This window comes from Cryptomeria japonica, chromosome 5 (genome assembly GCF_030272615.1).
Source record: "Cryptomeria japonica chromosome 5, Sugi_1.0, whole genome shotgun sequence".
NCBI classification, from domain to species: domain Eukaryota; kingdom Viridiplantae; phylum Streptophyta; class Pinopsida; order Cupressales; family Cupressaceae; genus Cryptomeria; species Cryptomeria japonica.
The window spans coordinates 404,561,039-404,583,154 of record NC_081409.1 but is presented as its reverse complement, the minus strand read 5'-3'; the positions used below and the strand labels follow the sequence as shown (position 1 = coordinate 404,583,154).

The 22,116-nt window shown below is 34.5% G+C and overlaps 1 protein-coding gene across 1 annotated transcript in view; it reads left to right on the top strand.

The window, feature by feature from the left end:
• The window catches only part of LOC131076481 (uncharacterized), a 126,896-nt gene extending 117,535 nt beyond the window's left edge, over positions 1-9,361 (top strand). The window contains exons 9-10 of the mRNA XM_058013691.2: positions 8,587-8,708; positions 8,817-9,361. Of these exons, the coding sequence (XP_057869674.2) occupies positions 8,587-8,708; positions 8,817-9,024 (330 nt within the window). The 3' untranslated portion in view covers positions 9,025-9,361. The remainder of the gene's footprint in view (positions 1-8,586; positions 8,709-8,816) is intronic.
• Positions 9,362-22,116: the final 12,755 nt, after the last annotated feature.

Here is a 22,116-nt window from a genome sequence, read left to right as displayed (position 1 = left end):
GAGATTCAGAGGCAGATAGTGACACGGATGTTCCTGATGTTGGTGAGCATGGCATGGTGTCACGGGGAGCGGCTATGGCAGTCGAATCATCCAGGACCTACCTTAGACACCTTCGCAGGGGGCTGGAGCCGGAGGGTGCAGGCTCCTCTGAGCCATAGACTTGTAGTTGTATTTACCTTTGGTATTTGTATGAAACATTTGATGATGATCATATGATGACATGGATTTTTTATTCCATGAGTTTTGTAATATTGTATACATTTGACAATATTTATATATCTATGTTTGTTATTTTCTTCAGCTACAATTTGCGTTTATGCTTATGTGATTGATGTATACTTGTGTATGTAATCAAATGAACCGAGTTTGATGATGTTATTGTGTCTTTAAGGTGTATTCAATAAAGGGTGTCTGAAACAAGTTTTAAATATTTAAAAATCTCTAAATTTCTTGAGTTTTTCACTATCCCGAGTCCAGACGAGTCTGGAGCCGAGTCTGACGCCGAGTCCCGAGTCCGAGTCCGAGTTGGCCTTGCCGAGTCCGAGCCGAGTCCGAGTCTCGTTTCTTTGGTTTCAGGCATACTTACTATTTTTATTAAGTCAACAGGACACAACGGAGGCTAGTTTTGGTGATTGGATTCGATACTCCTTGGCGAGAGCTTTCCGACGAGTTATCAGTCGTGCTATTCGGAGTCCGATGGCTAGTATATTTTAATGCCTGAAGTGTTATTAAAGTAACATTTAATTTAATTGTAAAATATTAAAGTGTTACTTTAATATTTATTTTATGGGGATGTGTGCAAATCAAAGGGGCATCCAAGGGAGACATAAGTGAATATGTTAATATGTTTTATATTGCACATGTTATATCCCACATTGCTTAAGTGAGTTGGGTCGACCCTTGGAGAAAGAATAAAAGGAAGCTTTTGTAGCTTCATTGAGCATGTTGAATTTGAGAAGAAATTGATGTGTGAGTTGCAGATCCTTTCTTGGCATTAGAGGACGTCTATCCTCTCGTGTGACATTCTAGACATCATTCCGGTGGGGTTTGGCCTTTGGAATCCATTGCTTTCAGCTTCATTAACAGGCAGATTGGGTGCATTTCCAGCTACAGGCAGCAACACTATTTGGGTGTATTTCCAGCTACGGGCCGCAACACTATTCACGCGGGCACTATTCACGTGGTACTATTCACGCGGGCACTATTCATGCGGCACTATTCACGCGGCACTATTCACGTGACACTATTCACGCAGCACTATTCATGTCATTGTAGCAGCAAGATTGGAAAACATTTGATGGAGCATTATTGCTGGAGTATTTAGTGAGTTGAAAAAATCTGCTATGTATTTGATTAATTCTGAAAATAATATCATATCAGCAGTAGTTCAATTTCCAGTTGCATATTATTGTAGTTTCATTCTTGTTCATATTCTGTGATTTCAATTCCATGTAAAACAAACCAACATTTCATTTCTGGAGCCATAAGGGAATTTAAAACATTAAACGAAGAAATAAAGAGTTGGATGCAAACTGTTTGATAAAATTCCTAGCAGTTGGTATGGTTTTTGGGCATTCCGGGGTGTCCATTACAGATATCATGAGACTTGATATCTATGAACATGTCATGATAGTTAGCATCTTTGTAGATATTATGGTGGGTATCATGAGACTTGATATCAATGGATAACCATAATAGTTGAGATAATCATGGTGGATATGATGTGACGTAATATTCATGGATATGCCATGATTTATATCCCTATGATAGGTATCATGTGACGTGATGCCAATGCACATATCATAGCCTATGGATATATATATATTTATGAGAGTCATGGCAAATATCATGTGACTTGATATTTGTGTACATGCCATATCTCTTAGATATCACGGTGAGGTGATATTATTGGATCTACTATGTTCGGGATAGAATTAATCCTCCCTGGCTAAGAGGAAGTGTTAATGTTTTGTAGCTTCAGTCAGATAATTCTAATCGATGAAATCAAATGCTTAATTGGCCTATTGGCCTTAAGCATTTGATATCCATCCTCTACAAGTATTAATCCATTATTTGCATTATGTATTTAATAAGATTCTTGCTTAAATATTAATCTTGAAATATGATTATGAATTAATCATATGTATATATTTAATAATGTATTAAATATACACATAATTAATTTGATTATATCAAATAACATTTAATCATATGCTTATCGATATTTACTATTGATCAGATTATGTGTGTTTAGCAAATCATATTAACAATGTAACAAATGCAAATTGGTTACCAATAATTATCGATTGCATTACATTACGTATCGGCGTGTTCTTACACGGCCGAGAGACATGTCTCCACTCTACATGGACATGATCAACGTAGAGGCATGCCTCTACGAAGGCATGTCTCTCTCCTTATATAAGGAGGGAAACAATTGTATTGTGGATGTACAAAATAATTACAGTGCAGAAACAATATCGACTGCCTCCCAGAATATTGCAGGCCATTTGCTGTTGGAAGTTTAATATATTAATTGATTCTATTTTCATGTAAAATTGCAATAAGATAAATATCATTTTTAATTGATCATTGTACAGCAGTTCATGTTAAATTAATTGATATACAAAGGAATCCTTATATTGATATAAGAAGTGGAAATTGCATTAATAAGATTTAAAAGATCCTATATTCAAATCTGATGTAAACATTAACATATGGTGAATTTATCCATATGCTTGAAACACTTTCCCATGTTTTGGCAGACTTGGCACATCATTTTGCCAATTTGTTCTAGGCGAACTTCTTATTTTCCAAGCCATTTGCCATTGGTGGCATGGCGAACTTCATTTGAACATTGCTTTTTTTTCTACTTGGCGAACTTCACCTTGTCTAAGCCAATGCCATGGCGAACTTCATGAGCCTTAGGTCATCTTTTAACCTTGTCTAACCATCTTCACATACTTCCTAGGCGAACTTCATAACACCTTGGACATTGTCCATTTATGCCTAGGTCAGACTTTGCTATGCCTTGGACTTTCTTCTCTTGTGCTAGGTGGACTTCATAGGTCATTGGATATTGTTTGCTTAGGAGGGCGGACTTCATGCTTTGCTTGCCACTTCGTGGCGGACTTCAACTTTTTCATGCCATGCTCTTCCAAGTGCTGGGCGGACTTTGCCTTTGGTCAGCCATCTTCTTTTTTCCTTGGTGGACTTGACCTTACCTTAGGTATGGCGGACTTGAAGGTTGGCTTGTCATAGGTTCTTCATATGCTGGGCGAACTTTAGAGATGTCTTGCCATAGCTGGGCGGACTTCAAGACTTGTTTGCCCATCTTCATCTAGGGCGGACTTCATTGGTTCATTTGCCATGTCCCCTCAAGTGCTTAGGCAGACTTTGCTGCTGATTGGAACATTCTTGGGCGGAGTTTAACCTTGCTTGAATGTTGTCTTTACCTTGCTAGGCGAACTTCAACCTTGCCTTGCCATTGGCATGGCGGACTTTATGTTTGGCCGGCCATATTTACCTTGGCCAAACTTTAAGGTTGGCTGGACAATATTCTATTTTCATGCCATCTTCACCTTCCAAACCATCTTCATTCGAACTCATCCCTGGCAAAGATCCTTAGTGGACTCTCTTGCTCAACCATGACCTTACCTGGAACATCTGGAACAAAACCCCATTTGGAGATTTTACCTTGCTTTTTACACTTGGAGGCACAAATTTTTGATTCTGAATACATGAACACTAATGCCATGACCTGAGGGATCTAACCCTAGTCTACTTTCAAAAAAGCAGAAAAAAGCAAAAAGCAAGCCAAAAACGCTGCTTCTTGGATTGGTCCCAAAGTGCCAAAAATCAAAAAAGCAAAAAAAAGCAAAAAACATAATTCCTAAAAAATAGGAAGGTGTTAGATTTGACCCTAAGCAATTGTGATCTTCGTCCTTCGGGCCTTCTGAGTTCTTTGGTGATGTTCAGACACTGATTGGGGCATGATTTCTCTATTTGACTCAGATGATTTCTCAAAAATTCTAACTCTAAACTCTCAAAAATAGAGAATTATGAAATTGCAAAGCTAAGACAAAACCCTAAAAAGAAAACTACTGGGGGTCCCCATTTGCAATGGGGTGATGTGTGAAATAGGTCACAACAGATAGCTGATCTGAATTATTTGTGTAGCCAATATAAACTTAGATATTTTTATATAAGGAAAATATGATTAATATAACAACAAATCTAAGTAATAATTGTTGATATAAATATGGAACCCTCATATACACATCATAGCTAACCATGAACAATAGATTTGAACGATTAAAATCCTCATGTAGGGTGAGTTGGGGATGGGGGCCCACAAAGAAAGAAAATTAAAATGTTTTTTTTTATTTCAGAGTGTTTATTTATTTTAAAAATGTGACTTTTTGAAGGGAACTAGCCATTTCCTCCAATCTCCTGCTACATCCCCCCCCATTTTAGGGATGTTTCCGATCGTTTTTGTATTTTGGGGATAGCTAGGGAACATTCCCTAGGTTCTCCTTTGTCCCCGAAATGTCCTAGAAACCATGATGTGCCTAAAAAGGTCGGAGACCCATCTTCAAATTTCCTTGGTTTTCAAGGTTTTTTGATGTGCTAGAAGAGTTCCAATGTTCTTGGTGAGCTCGGTTCTCAATCTCAATGGGTTTCGACAATAGTTGTTATTTATAGTAAGAGCTCGTCTGACACCGATCTTTCTGGGTTTTTTGGGTTTGTTCTCTTTGGTCCTTTGAGAACATAGCTATTTATAGTAAGTGCTTGCATGGCACTGATCTTTCTAGGTTTTTTGGGTTTGTTCTCTTTGGTCGTCTGAGAACACTGCTATGTATAGTAAGTGTTTGCAGGACACCGATCTTTCTGGGTGTTTTGGGGTTTCTTTTCTTTGGTTATCAGAGACCACTACTATTTATGGTACGTGCTTGTGTTGACATCAATTATCATCTTTGAGCTTCAATTGTTTTTGGCATGTTCAATTCTCTGTTTCCACTGTCTTGGCGAGTTTCTGTAAGGTGATGGAAATTATTTTAATCTTTTCACCTAAGTGTTTTAAAAGTGACTTTTTAATATTTAACTTAAGTGAATTAATATTTCGAATAGTGTCTCCAATTGGGATGCCTAGGCTATGGGAGACATAAGTTGTTTCTAAAAGTTATATGCAGGCCTTTTTCAAGGGAATAATATATTTGAATATTTGACTTTTCCCTAATTTCTCCCTCCCAAGTCTATAGATTGGGATTTAGGCTCTCATTCAGAGTTTGCACACATATCGAGATGCTGTTGAAATGAACTCTGGAAGTTCTTCTGGGGATTGTTAAGGAGAAAAACGTTTGCAACTTGACTGGTTTCAGTGGTGAGAGATCCACCCTATCTGGATTTGGTATTTTCATTTAGAAAATACATTGATTTTCGTAGAGTTTTGGTGATTCAGGGTTTTGGAAAAGATCTTTAAAGGTATTTTTGATCTGCAAGTTTGTCTTCTGTTTAGGAGTGTTTCCAGAGGTTTTGGAGGAGTTTTATGGTGAATGAAATTGCAGGTTTATAATTGGCCATACAGCCCCATTACCTAGCTGCACCTCTCCTTATTGGTTGCCTTGATTGAAGGGTTAGGTAAATAATTCTAGGTGTTGTTTGAGTCTCTTCCTCATCTTTGGGCGATCAGTTTGGGACCTTTAAAGGTGGGGTTGCAGCTGAGATTGATTTATTAAGAGGAGCCATACTATTTATGCATGCTGCCCAGGTTACCATTGGCAAGTATGGGATCTGAGATCATATTTAGGGCGTTTTGATGGTTGAAAATATCTCCATTGGTAGTATTCAGTCTTTCTTGTTTGATGGTAGGCCTTGGTTGGTGTTTTGGGTGTTAAAAAGTTGAAGTTTTGAATATTTTTACTAAATCGCCCGTTATCCAGCTCTTCATTTCATGTTCAGAAGTTTTGAGTATATATTTCAGTCATTAAAATGGCTTGTGCTTGCTGTGAAGTGCCATTTTGAAGGTCCGAGCAAACTGTGGCTATACCCTTGGTGATGGAGCTGCATATTGAACCTTAACACTGCACTTGGAAGCTGCAAATCTGAAGAATTGTTCCTAATTTCATTGCTGATGATGACTGATAACCTTTAGACTCTGCTGCAGCAGATATGTTAGGGCTTGAGTTGTCTCCTTTCATCTTTGTTATTATGTTTTATCATTTGGATGTCTGCAAACATTTCATTTTGTAACATCAGATGACTGTGTGGGGTTTGTATATGAAATATAACTGTAGTTTGGATCCTTTAAAGGCAAGTTGTATTAAAGATGATATCTAGAGTGTTTCAATATCAAATGAATTTAATGGACAGTGGAACTCTTGATTTTCTAAAGAAACTTAATATCAGAAAATTATATGAATATCAGAACCACTGATTTCATTAATCTCATAGCATAATCATTATATGTCGTTGATGATCATTGGGCAAAACATGCAAGCAAATTATAACAGATTTCATATCAGCAAATAGATTCTGCATAAATGCATGTTGTGGCCTTAAACAAACAGCAAAAAAATAAATCAGGTGTGCATATTACATTGAGCATCCTTCAGGCTTAGTAGTGGTTAGTCTTCACAACCATGCTTTCAGTGCAAGTCTCTTAGGTTGTAAAATTCTGTTATCTTTCTTTAGCATGGTCACTTTACTAGTTTATTTTGTAATGGCATATTATTGTAAGCTCTAAATCATTTAAAATACTCGTCATGCTTTTAGCAGTACTTGTTATTATTTGGTCAATAAGATTTATGCTTCAGCTCTTGGCTATGTTCTCAAACCACTTCGCAGATAATTTAATTCACAATTATTTTATCATTAGTGTATACTGGCCACTTCCCTTCATTTACAAAGATGATTAGATAATCATACTCGTTCTCCACACATATCGATACCTGAGTTACAACTCAGATTAGAAAATAGTCAACACTTGTTCAAAATAAAGGTCATATTTCAAAATATGGTAATACGGTTTCAAATCTCCAAAACAAACTGTGCTCAAATGTGGCAGTACATCCTATTCCAGAAAATGCTGCCCTCTTAAAGCCTAAGGAACCCACACTACATCTAGAAACATTGTTGGCAATTGAAGAAATCAACAAACTGCCTTGATGAAATCTGAAGAACTACAAAAACAGTCACTCAAGTCTCAAACCATTTGATGAAGACCAGATGTAGCCCAACACTTTTGTTCATAAACCTCTAATCTTTGTTGATCCCAAAAGAGAATGACGTGCTCTGCACATATATCAGCTCCTTTTAATTCCTGAGGCCTCTTGCGAACTAGAGGAATAATTATAAATCTTTCTTGCATTAAAGATCAAGTCTTTCCACACTATTGATCTCATTATAATGAGACCAGCCAGGAAATTGCTCACCAACCAATGCACTCTAGATTACTAAAACTCAGTGGTCTTGGCTAGTGGCAGTTTATTCAATTGCCCTACTGCTCATTCTGCCTGGGCATTCATTTCATATCTATTAATTATCAAGGGCAATTTAAGAGATTGACATTTTAAATTTTTCTAGATAATATCAAGCCATTTCTTACTAGTCAACTAAACTGTTCTTCCCCTTTATGAGATCAATGCAGCATCTTGAAAACGTAGATCTTCAAAACTTATACACTTCAAATTATATGAGCCAACTTTTGGGAAGACAATATTAGAAGAAATGCCTGGCAACAAACAATAGTAGTGCACGTTATATGGCTTATTATTTTGTCTTAGGAGCCTTGATCTGTAATATATGTGTCTAGTGAATAAGTGATATTTGTGTCTAGAAGGTAATATATGGCTTATTATTTTGTCTTAGGAGTCTTGATCTATAATATTCGATCTGTAATATTTGTGTCTTGAATTGCATAATAGATACGATCAAGCTATTTTTTACCGCTCAAGTGAAAAAGTGAATAATAGTGCACGTTATGTGGTTTATTATTTTGTCCTTGGCGACTTGTTCTATGATATTTGTGTTTAGTAATTCTTATCTTATCATCCATTGTAGGGATTGCAAATAGCTTAATATTTCACGTGCCATTTCTACTTCATTGACTTGTGACTTGTAGTAGGTGTCACTTGGTTCTGCTAGGTAACAGTTATCTAGGATCAGAACTATCTTTATAATATAATAGGAAGGCTTGCAACATAAAAAATTTCTTGGTACTGCTTTCTGTAATATCTCGCTGGAATTCAATTTTACCGTGTTTCTTGTATTGATGACCTTTATAAGGGTAGTCTTGTTATCATGAAGTCGAGGTTTTTAGGTGCAAGTAGCTTGATTCTAGTCAGGACGTCGTAGTCAATCTACATTTTGTACATTCCAAATAATTGGGATGTGTAGTAAATATTTTTACTACACATTGAGCTTGAATGTTTGCAAATAGAATTAAGTTAGTTTCCATGCTGATTAATTTATCTTTTCAGTTTAGGCTACTTTGATGCAAAAATGAAATTTCATCGTTACGTAGATGTCATTTTCTATCTTGACAATGGTCATTGGTCATTCTAAGGCTTCTTGATTCCTGTGTAGGTGGCATTGGCAGAAAAATGGGCTGAGCTTTACGGGGATAGAGGCATTGGTTTTTACTCAATGCATCCAGGGTGGGCATCCACACCTGGTGTTGACAAGAGTTTACCCGATTTTTCAAATAGGTAAGGAAATCATGATCAATTTTACACACTTGAGCTCACAAGGGATCCGTCATTGTTTTAGGATGTTTTCATCGTTTGCATAACTGACATCTTTTAGGGCTGTTGCAGATTTAGAGGAAAGCTCCGTACTGCTGAAGAGGGTGCAGACACTGTAGTTTGGTTAGCTTTGCAGCCTAAGGATAAACTAAAACAAGGACAATTCTACTTTGACCGTGCCGAGGCTCCAAAACACTTACCATTAGCTGGTACCAAATACTCAGCGGACCAAATCAATTCCATCGTTGGAACACTTCGTTCCCTTTGTGCACTGTCTTAATTGCAGTAAATGCATGAGGCCAAATTTGATGGAACAAAATGCATGCAAATAGTAATAGTCCAAAAAAAATTCGCTTGCTATATAGATCATGACATTTATTTTTTTCAAAGGACAAAAAACACCTAATGTGCATAGCTTCATAAAGGTGTATTTCTTATATCTCAAAGTCAACCACATCTTAGATTACAAAACAAAGTTTGAAGTGTTTGTTTTTTCAAACTTTTAGGTTTATCATGTATTTTAGTTGGTTTTGACATTTGAAGAGTAATTCTAATATGGATTATATAAGTTTTAATATGGATTATATAAGTTTTATTGATGTAATATTCATACTTCACCTTGGATGTGTCTCTACTCTAAGTGTGGTAGTGCACCTATTTAATAAATTTCTTAACATATGAATATTTAATTATCCTTATATCTAATAATGGAATTTTCACTGTGATTTGAGGAATAAGTGTCACTGCTACCTCATTAATCTTTGATTGATGGTAGTTAGTTACCACCTTTGTTCAATCATGGCCACCTTAATCTTAGTTAGAATGAGTTACAGTTCAACTGTTGACCTCTTAGTTAGACTGACTTAACTCACCTTTTGATTTAAGAGTTAAATTCATGACATCTAGATTGACATCTCCTTGAGTCATGCATTCAAGAGGCCTATTTGTATGTACTTCATTCATCTATTTGGTGGTTGATTTTGGTTATTGTTATCCTTTATTTTAGAATGGTATTTCATATTGCATATTGCAAGCCTCAATGTCTTTGTGCTTTTTCTCAATGCATGTTTTTTCATTCACCTAGATTGAGGCTCTTGTGATTGGATTCCCATTGAGTCTGAAATAGCATTAGGGCGCCATTGGTGCTTGGAGATTTTTCATAGCCTTTGATCAGTCAATTTTTCCTCCATGAATTTACATTGAAAGCTTTGATTTGGTGATTCTTGGATTAAATTAGAGCTTGTTGTCACCTCTACAATAAATAAGAAACTAGGGTTTGAGTTTTATTTCATCCAACAACAACATGATTTTCAATGGTTTACGTTTGAAAGGCATCAAAATCTATTAATCAATTGTAAATTTGCTCAATTTGATAGAAGTTATAGCAAAATACAAAATTTATTTGTTCAAGCTTTTAGGTTGAGGTTGTACGATATGGATGCACACTTGACATGAGCAAATATATATTTTTCATTTGTAAAACTTTTATTTATAAGAGAAAATCAATTTTTTAAAGCCCTATGTAGGTTTCTATTATAATTGTTGGGACATAAGGATGAGGTACCCTATATCTAACACTATGGGATACAACCCTTGACCACCCACATATGCCCCCATAATCTAACACAAATCACAATGAATAACTCGAACAATTATAGGTTAATAAAAAACATCATGACCAATTCATAAGTATTTCAAATATTTAAAAAATTTCAACACCATTTTGCAATCCAATGAGATCTACCCGTTATGCCACTTTGCATAGCCCAACTACTCTCGTGCCTCCCACGTGCCACCACAACTAGTGGCACTACCTTCTAGCAACTAGAATGCCATTGAGGGCAATAACATCCGCACCATCTACATTTTCAATATTGAAGGTAATTGTAGAGGTCTCTCACTTGCCCACATGAGAGTATTTTTGAACAAATTTATTTTTAAATGGGCTAGTTTTCCAAGTAATTTGTGTTGGTATATTTGGTCTCATGTTTTTTTAGAAAACCAAAATTTTCACAAACTTTATTGCACAATCATAGTTTTTTTTATTGAACTTTCATAAATGGAGTTGGATTTGAGCATTGTAAAGTGAGATTTTGTAAGCACTACATATCAATGTTGGATTTTTTTTTTATTCTACTATTTAATATTACAAAAGTCAAAAAAAAAAATAAAAAAAATTTAACTTTGTAATCACGCTAACTCATAAAATGTAGTGTGACACAATTTCCAGGAGTGTATTAATTAATCTATTTTAAGAATAGTGAAATGGAAAGGAGAGGGAGTAGAGACATGATGGACCCCCCAAGATTTGCAATCTAATTCTATTTTGTTTATTAAGTACAAAAAGGCTCATAAGACCCTCAAGACTAAAAGGCTCATGTGTAAGACCCTCAAGACTTCTCCTTTTGTTGTTTTTATAGAGATCACAACATTATCAAAGACTTAGCATGTCTAATATGGGAAAATGTTATCATATAGGGTTGTCCCTCTTCTTTGAAGCCTTCTAAATCATGTAGGTTCATGTGTGTTTATTATCAAAATAAATGATGATGAACGTGATTGCTTTTAGAAGCAAATTGAACATAAGCACCTTATTCAATAAAATTACATTATTTTGCCAATTTCTTCCATACAATAATTATTAAGTACTCTTCAACACAATCATACTTGTAATTTTGATCATCAAGATGTCTACTTATCTGACATACATTTGTTGTCTATAGAATTTCACATGTAGAATCTTGATTACACCATTGAGGACATTTATCTTCTCTTTGATGACAACTCCTATGGAATTCAATCTCCCCTTCTAAAGGATGAGGGCACATTTTGATCCCTTTATTCCTTCTCTACTTATCATGCTTATGTCTTGACTCATTTTGTAGTACTTTACTCCCATGGTTCACCTTCTCATGGATCATATTGGCACCTTTTGCAAAAGCACCTAATTCACACTTATTTAGATCTCACATCTTCATTGAGGCATTCCTACACACCAAATCTTGCTTGGTACTTGATTCCATCAACCAACTCCAATCACAATGTTAGGAATAAGGTGTCTCTACCTTGGATAATTCCTATTCTTATTATTTGTTTTGTAAAATGTATTTCTTGCAAATAATGTAATTAAGTGTGAGTGTACATGTCTAGTTGGCATGTTGATGTGTCACTCCACTTGATGTGTCGGCATCTTGAATTGTGTGTAAGGAGATTATGGCTAAAACGGTTATGACAGATTCCTATGACATGTAAGAGCTATTTCTAGGAGATTTCAATGACGGGTGAAGACATGCAAGACATGTGGCAACTGATAAAGTTGAGTATTGTACACTCTTCCTCAATCGTGGGGTTCGGGGCATCGGCCCGAAAAATTTTTTAGGGTTCCTATTTTCTCGGAGAATGGTAAAACCCTAATACGGCTATCTTTGGAAGTTGCCCTAAAAAGGAAAGCGCATAAGCATTTTTTAGGGTTACAGATTGTGATACAAAAAGAGTGTATTGTTGGTATGATATCGTGCTACTGGATTTGTCTTTAAGTGTCGATTGTCTCCTGAAAGAACTTGCATTGCAAGTGTGTTGTAACCATTGTGTTGAAGATAATACATTGTGCAGGTTTTGGAGAGCTGGGGTTTTGTACCGAAAGGTTTTCCCCAGGGTAAATCATTGTGTCATTCTCTATTTTCTGTATGCATGGTATATGGCTGCAATATCTTTGTTAAAGTTGTTAACAAATCTGAAATTGTAAGGATTTAAACGAATTTGCACAATACTTTCCTCTAGAGATTAGTGTAGGAAGTTGTTTCCGCACCTGAGTTTCCTTACACACAATTCAACGTCGGAATAAAGATACATGAGTAGTTCCTAGAGTCATACATATTTATTCCTTCTTACACTTTAGCACTTGAGTGGGAATTTAGTAATTTAATAACCTAATATTTCTTTATTCTAAAAGGAAGATGCATCATTTGTTGCAAAGGGACCTACTACAACACTTGTTAGATGACATTCTACATTTGTATTATCTCTATTCTTAGGCACATATGGATCTTTAACTTGTAGATATTTTAGTACAATATTGCATTTTTTCTCCTTGGGAGGGAGTTGTTTTCTATAGATTTTCTCCTTTTTTGGGGGGTTTGAGTGGTGGGGGGACGAGGGAACGGGGGAAAGCAACAACATATTGTGCATAGGTACCTAACATGGCAACACATTTTTCAAGACCCGTTTCTCATTTCTCCTAAGTTGAACTTATTAGGGGAGAGTGTTGGTGCAATATTCACACTTAACCTTAGATATGTCTCTATTGTAAGTGTGATATTGCAACTATTTATTAAGTTTATTTAAGATATTGAGAATATTTAATCATTCTCACCTAGTTAGCTAATAATGGCATTTTCATGTTGACTTAAGGTAAACAAATGCTACTACTACCTTTTCAATCCTTGATTGGCAATGGTTAGATGCCACCTAGGTTCAATCAAGGCTATATTTGTCTTAGTCAAATTGAGTTATCAATCCACTAATTGGTAGTTCAACTATTGACCTCTTAGACTAAGATATAATTTGCATCCTAATTGACAATGATTGAGAGTTCAACTTGTGACCTTTGAACTATCACTTTCTTGAGTCATGCATCTAAGAGGCCTATTTATATGTACTTATCCATCTATTAGGTGGTCAATTTGGTTAAATTGATTATTGTAATCCTCTATTTTAGAATAGTATTTCATATTGCATATTACAACCCTCATGTCTATATGCCTTTTGCTATTGTAACTTTCTTCACTCACCTAGATAGAGGCTTTTATGTTTGGATTATCATTGAATTTCACAAGTTTAGTGATGTGCTTATCATTATTATAGGTTTTTAAATTAATCTCTTAAATGGATATGTTGGATCGATCGTCTTAACATTTCAAACATGAAAATGTGAGGTAGGAAATAGGCATAGGCATCAAAGAACAATAGTTAGGGAACCACATTTCGAGTATCCTTACACTACCACTTTCGAATACATCTTCTTGCAATCCAATTTGCTTTTAATCACTTGCATTTATATGTGACATCCACAAATTTGAAGGAGAAAGAAAAACAATGGAGGCCAATTGAAGGAGATGCTTTTGTTGGTTTGCATTTTTAAATTACATCTTGAACATATACAACAACGTCATCAAAGGATAATGTGCGCAAGAAAAATGGTTAGAATCATCAACCAAAAACCAACTAAACACATACAACAAGGTCATCAAAGGAAGTAAAATAAACTAAAGCAAATCAAACCAATTTTTCTCCATTCGGCAAAGGCCTCATTGCTCCTCCTTTCTTCTCTAATTTGATTTGTATGTAGCTCAATCCATTGTGCAATGCATATGAAGCAAGGGAAAAAGAGTGATAGGTGAGAATACTTGAAGATTTGAAAGTATACGAACTCAAGAGAATAATAGATTAAATGTAAACTCATCAGATGTCAAATGAGTAGACAAGAGCCCAATTTATAGACCTTTGAAACCACATTGAACAAGCAAGATCAGCTCAATCCGACAGTTGAGATTTCTTCCAAGGATGAGTTAAAAGAGAAATTGCAATTAGAAGTGAAGAGAAAAAAGAATTAACAACAAAAGAAAATGGGAGCTTTTATTTGCACTCTAAACATGCCATTTAAACTTGACTAAGCATCATAGAAGACTATGACATGAACTCTGACAAGAGGAGAGAAAAGGGGAGAGGGAGAAATGAGGTGGAATTAATAATTTTTAATTATTAATTCCACTCATAACTCGTAAGAAAGGGGGTTGATTAATTATTTAATTATTCAACCTAAGTGAAATGATCAAATGATTAAGGAATCCCAACCCGATTGTTGAATTAGGTCCTAAAAGTGATGATTGATTGGCTACTTATTGATAAAAAATATTGGCAATTGATTGAGGTTGACAACAAAATAGGACAAAAGATAAAAAAAGATTCAAGATTGATAATGATTTTGATAAAACACTGATAAGATTGATTGGTAATGACCTGATAAAGAATTGATAAGATTGATAAAGTGTCATGAAATGTTGATAGAGTGTTACAGAGGACTAATTGAAATTGATTGATAATGAGGTTGATAATTAATGGCTGATTAATTATCAACAAAGAGGGAATTAAGTCTAATTGTCAAGATGAGACCAATTCGAATGATTTGAAAATGATAAAATGCCAATCATAATGATTTAGTACCAAATACGAATGAACAAGACTTATTAGGGTTGGATTTGAAATGAACTGAAACCAGAGGAATGACACAATGTCAACATATGATGAAGATCAAATGTGACATGGAAGACATGTTAAAAATTAGGTTAGTGGTGTAGGAGTGATGACCAATTTTGAGTGTCTATAGAATCCTTAAAAAAACTTTGTAGGTAATATATTTAATATATTAAATAAAACAATCTTGCAATGGATATAATAACACATTTTATTTATTAAGGTAAGCCTAATTGCATTGTGCGCCAATTGGACATCACCTTGTAACACTTTTTTTAATCATATTTCCTGATAATACATTGTTTGCATTGATGTGCCTTATTCAATTTTTTGTTAGAGTAGATGCCAACCACCTTGATGATCCAAAGCATTTGAAACATTGATGATATAGAGAGAGATGGAATTGTTTTGTTCTTAGAAAAATCAATGGGTACACAATTTGATGCATCGCAAAACTAATCAATAGAGGACTATTATTCAAAGACTTGTGATTGCTATGTGGCATTGTAATTGAGGGAAATAATCAACAAGAACCCTATGATACTTTGCTTACACCCAAAATTGATTATAACATAGTGTCATGAAGTTTTAATATGAAGGGTGAAATTTAGGGATAGGGGGATGAGGGCACCAAGAATCCAAATTTGGGGAAAATAAAAAAATATAATATAGTACTTGAAATTTTGGTTATAAAAAATGCAAAAGAAATAAGATTTGAAACTTTTAACTACATACAAGTATATACAATGTTGTCAGCACATAAAATAATTAAAACAAATGTAGAAATAAATATATTATTATATTTAAAACAATCAATATGATGATTACCTTCAAAATTGAAATACAATTGACCAATGCCTTTAGCCATCATCTCTAAAGGTTGTGGCAAACTCATCTTGGAAATACTGACACATCTAGCTCAAGTTCCTCCAAACATCTTTATGCTACATTACAATCAATGTGTGTTGGCTCCTTTGGCTCTACATTTTATCACACTACTTGACTCTCCTTATATTGAAGCATGTTGCAATCAATCAAATGCAAGATGCTATGTATAGCTACAACCGTATCCACTCTCCTAGAGGTAAGCTTAATCTTTTAAACAAAGTGGATGAAGTTTGTAATGCCATCATATTTGTAGCCTAGAGATGTATCGATATCAATATTTTTTTTTAAATGTATCAAGGGATACATTGGTGATGGTTAAGCTTATTGCTTTTAAGTAATCGCTTGAAGTTCTCTGTTGTTGTTTTCATAATGGCATGTATTTTTATTTTTCTTGGTGGAATTGGATCACCCACATCCTCGAGATGAGGTTCCTCGACATGTCAATTATTGGTGCTATCTTCTTTGAGATGCATATATTTCATTGTGTCAAGTTCCTTGTGAGAGCTTGATGTACGTTGTTGTGATGATATTTATTGAGATGCGTGTGAGATGTTTTCATACCTAATTTATTATTATGCTTTAAATAATGGACATGTGGATTAATATTATGTTGAAATTAAATGATATGAAGATTTATATATTTTTAATGCAATGAATTTATGTGTATGACACTGAACCCTATTGGGTGATTTTTCTATTCTTTGTTTATTTATATATTGAGCAGTTACCCTTGATGTTTATGGAATGGCTACATGTATAGGGTATTTTTCCACCTGGCTCCAAAGGTTTGAGTTATAGCTCAATAGAGATGTCACATTGATCATAACTATTTTCCTTACCCATCGTACTCGATTCAAGTGTGATTCCCTATTATATTGATAATTTTTGACCTAGATACCATCTTTGGTATGATTCCAAAAATCATACCCAATTTGAACACCCAGTGAATGTGTGTTTCAATATTTGGTTTAAATTCATGTTTTCCATAAATTTAAATTAAAAATATGTTGATTTGGATTTAAACATAAATTTAAATGTTGAATGATAAGTGAAGATATATTTAAATGTATAATCTAGGTTTAGGCAAAATTGGGGTTAAACAAAATTAAAGTAAATGGAAAAAATAATATTATATTATATTATTTTGGGTTTCGAAAAAGGCTAACTAGGAAAAAAGAACTTTCTTTTTGTAATTTTTATTCTGGGAAGGAAAATTATATAGAAAAAAACCCTCTCTTGGGCAAATATTATTTTGATGATTGGGGGAATGTTTGTGGGGCGAGTTAGATGAGATCAGATGTATTGGATTAAGAATTTGAAGGTGATCATTCTTGTGCTTGGATTTATGTATTCATGGCATGTTTCAAGAGTTCTTCATTTGAAATTTTGACAAAATTTGAGCTATTTCGTTGATTTCCTTTCCTTTTCTCATTTCTTTACATTTTGAAAGGTTGGAATGGAGTTATGGGAATGTCAAAACCTACCAATGCTTTTCATTTCATAGATTTTGGTAGTGTATCATTTATTTAGTGAATTTTTGGATAATTTTTCCAAAAATGCCATTATGATGCCCATATTCCAAGAAATAATCAAAAACTAATTTTGATAATTTAGAATGCGTGTTGGGCATTTTTGGCACCAAAGGGTATTGATAGAATTTGATTTTTGAAAGTTTAAAATTTGATGAAATTTCAAGTCATTGCCCCTTGATATGCTCCTAGATGCTTGTGAGAGGCCCAAATTTCCCTATATTCTCTCATCTGTCATCCAACTTATCCAGCTAGTCCCTACATACTTGTAAGTGTTCATTACTTTTCCAAATTGATATGATTGTCCTCTCTTTTCTTTTAGGACATGTGACAAAGGCTTGAAAATGACAAAAACCCTCCTAGGTGTGTAGGAGATCCTCTAGTGCTAGATTTTTCCACTTGTTTCATTCATTAAGGGCACTTTTCTCCATATAATACCTATTGCTCAAATGGTTTTTTGCCAATTTCTTCATACTTATCTATTTGAAATAACAGGTATCTACAGATCCTTGGTGATATTGGACTAATTTATATTTTAAACTATCTTCTAGGCTTATTAAAATCACTATCCTTTTAATGATTTCTAACCCTTTTCCTCAAGTTTTGTACATGTCTCTCCTTTGGAATACTCTTCACGTCTTCATTGACTACCATTTGATCTTGCTAGGTCTCTTGACTAAGCTTCTAGATGAATTTAGAACCATTGTGTTTGTTCCATGTCCCTTGAATTTTTCTTTCTCTTCTTCTTTCAAAATTTTCATTTTTAAATTCCTCACCATGCAACTTTGATTATCCTTGTTATGCACTATCTATTCTCTACATCAAGTCATGACTTTGACTTTTCATGATAAACTCTTGTCTATGTCACTTAAATTTCTTGTAAGCTTCACCATACACTCGTCTTTCTCTACACTTATTGGCATTACCATCTTATCCATTTCTTAGTTATCTCTTCTTTGTGATTCACCAATGAATATGAGTAGGATGTTTAGGGTTTGTGAAAATTCACGGAGTGTTCTCTTAGGTGTGAACTAATATCAAGATCTTGGGACCACAACCCCCTCATTGCTCACTATCACTTCATCATTAAACTATCCTCTTAAGGACTACTCACTGTGTTTATTTGTATAGGGCTATTATCTATTTCTTGGCACTTTTGGATGTTATTTGCTTGTGATTTATTTACCCTTGTCATGACATATCTTTTCTTGTGGAAAGGCATTTGGTAACTCCTTTTAATCATTGTCCAAAAAATCATTGTACATTGTTTATCAAACCAAGATGGTATTGTTTAGGACTCAGTAAATAGTATCACTACATCATCAAGATAGCAATGTCAAGGGGTCTATTCTCTTGAAGGTTTTTTGACCTTTTTTCTCACATCCATAACTAATACACTATCATATTTGCACATAATTGGCATATGATTCTTTATCTTAAAATTGTTTCTTTGTCGCTATGTCCATATACTCAGAAATAGTTTCCATCCTTCAGCATCACTTGCTCCCTAAAACAAAAATATTGTCATCACTTTTTTATTCAAGGAACTTGCCTTTTAATTTTTTACTATGACTATTATAATCATTCTTCTTCAAATGTCATAGGACTGTCTATAGAATGACATTTTTGTTTTCATTGCAATGCATTATCTTCTCACTTACCCATGGATTCTATACTTACATGGTCTTATATACCTGATTTTTCCATTTTATTTCTCATTGTAGCCTACACTCGGTGACAATTTAGTGTCATTATCTCTTTTCTCCATTGTAATGGTTTGAAACATGGATTTTCTTCCAAACTTACAAATGTCTTGTCCTTTGATTTATGTTTTACTTGTCAATAAGGTCTATTGTTTGTCTTTCTATGCACTTTAGTGTGTTATTTAGTGACTATCTTCTAGTATTAATTATGCTATGTCTCTACCTCTTCAATGATTATTGTGAAAACTTCCTTCTACTCTTCACCTTTCTTGATTGTCTTTGTTACTTGTGAAGATTGTCATTATTTGGTACTTGTATTTGTATCCTACTTTTCCTCTATCCCTCAAGGTCATCTTTGTTACTAATGGACCATTAACTTTTCTTCATATAGATCAAGTTTCCCTTTCAATAGCATGTTCACATATGATTTTAGCAAGTATCTTTGTTCAGTATTGTTTGAAATCTAGCCATTATGTTGTCTACCTTTGGGATGTAAAGTAGAGTCTCAAGACTTACCCTTCACCTTTACATACTCCATTCTCTAAAAACCTTTGTGATTCCACTTTAGGCATTTTCATAACACCAAGTTGTCTACTATTTTTGTAACTAATCTTAAGGTATTGCCCTTTATAAAGATTTTACAAATACTTCAACGATTCCAATGAGTGTATTTAATAAAAGATATATTTGGGGCCATTCTTGAATGCTTAAAAACTTGTTAGATCTCATGAATCCTTATGCTCTTTTCCTTTTAACTTGGATAGTGGCCTTGAATTCAGACAATGTCATTACTCTAAAATCGTAGGGGCTATTATTAATGTCACGATGATTTCATAACATAGAAAAGCAATATGAGTAATAACAATGAAATAAATAATAGAATCTTTGCCATGACATTGAAACAAAAAATGATGATTGATCCAAGAAGCTCCACAAACCGTATCCTTGCTGCTTCTACTAAACAAGGTTTTAATAGGACATACATCTTTGCCATGGGCTGCATGGCTCTAACACAAGGCTTATCATTGTCATAGGTATGGTTTTCATAAGAGAGAAGAGGAAGTGTCATGGAAAAGAATGACAAGTGTCCTTGAGGACACATGCCTATTTGGGAGAGAGACATCCAAATAAGAAGGTTCCATTCCATAATGAAGATGTTTCCATATATTAAGAATTCATGGATGGAAATGACAGGTGTCCTTAAGAAAGGCAAGTGTCATGGAGAAGAATGACAAGTGTCCTTGAGGACACATGCCTATTTGGGAGAGAGACACTCAAATAGGAAGGTTCTATTCCAAAATGAAGATATTCCCAAATATTAGGATATTTGAGATATTTCCCCAAATTTTAGGAAATTTCTCCAAATTCTAGAAGATTTCCCCAGATATTAGGATATTCAAGATATTTTGGGAATGTGCACACATATGGGGAGGGAAAGAGGATAAGATTGCTTAAAACTTATGGTTAGCCAATGGGTAAGGTTTTAGAGGAAGGGTTAGAATTAGGAGACATGTGGGAGAAAAACAAATTAATTAATTTGATTAGTTAACTCAATAATGGGAAAAAGGAAGAAAGGGACAAAAGATGAATTAAATAGTCAAATTATGCATTTGATTTATTTAATAGAAAGGGGTGAATTTAAGTAATTAATTGATTTATAATTGTCAAATAATTAATTAAAAGGGGACTCGTTTCCAAATATGAAGATATTTACCCAAATATTAGGATATTTAAGATATTTTAGAATGTGCACACATATGGGGAGGGAAAGAGGATAAAGTTGACTAAAACCTATGTTTAGCTAGGTGGGTTAGGTTAGAAGAAGAATTAGATGAGGGTTAGAGTTAGGAGACATGTGGGATTAATTAATTCTATGGGAGAATTAGGAGGAAAGGACAAAATGAATTAAGTAGTCAAATTATGCATTTGATTTACTTAATAGAAGAAGGAGGTGGATTATTAATTAAATGATTTATGATTGTCAAATAATTAGTTAAAGGAAGACTATAGTGTAATTAAGAAAGTTAATTAGATAGAAAGAGGGAACAATAATGAATGAAATAATGCATAGTTATTTAATTAAAGAGATTTGGGATAGTTAAATTCAATCAATTAATTTAATCAAATTTCGGCGTCTACATTTTCCCCCTCTTTGCGATGACGCTAAAATAGCGTCAGTGCGAAGACCAAAAGATACCAGTGGCTCAAAGAATATAGAGCGAGAAAAATGCCCCAGATTGAATTGATGATGGATGAAGGATGGGTTAGTGATGCCCTAAAAAGCCAAAACATGTGGGAAAAAAGAGTGAATGAAAATGCAACGAATGATATGCATGAAATGATCATGGAACGCGAGCACCCTTGAAAATGGGTTAGCATGCAATGATCACTTATTCTGATTTATCATTGTATCTGATGCACTAGGGTATGAGGAACCAAGGATATTTCATAACCAATGCATGGACCGATACAACAAACAAACACAAAAATGTTATTCTAGCACCACATAGAGTGACAAAGAACTTTGTAGGAAACAATGCTAGAAAAACAACAAGCAAAAGATATGCCCCGATGTAACATGAGATAGTAGAGACCTCATGAGGGAACAACATGTGACACATCAAGAAAACACAAACAAGCAAAAGAGACCAAGACCGTGCCCCAAGTTTCGCCAGTCATAGCACACCGTGATATAAAGGATCGTGGTGACCGTGAGGAGACAAAACAATGAAACTCAAATAAAGATAAACAAATATAAAAAATAAATCAAAGCCAACTTGAGTGTCTCGAGTATATTTTGCCAAAAGGATAACTAATGGAAAAGATTTGATGTCATCTGACTAGAGGAAGGATACATCTTGTGCAAACTGATGATTGAATGAGGGATCAACAAGTCTAGATGACAAAAGGTACCTGATATGATCACAATGATAAAGATGCTCAAGGATGATTGTTGAAGAACTAGCTAATGGGATATTATCTTTGTAGAGACAAATTGTG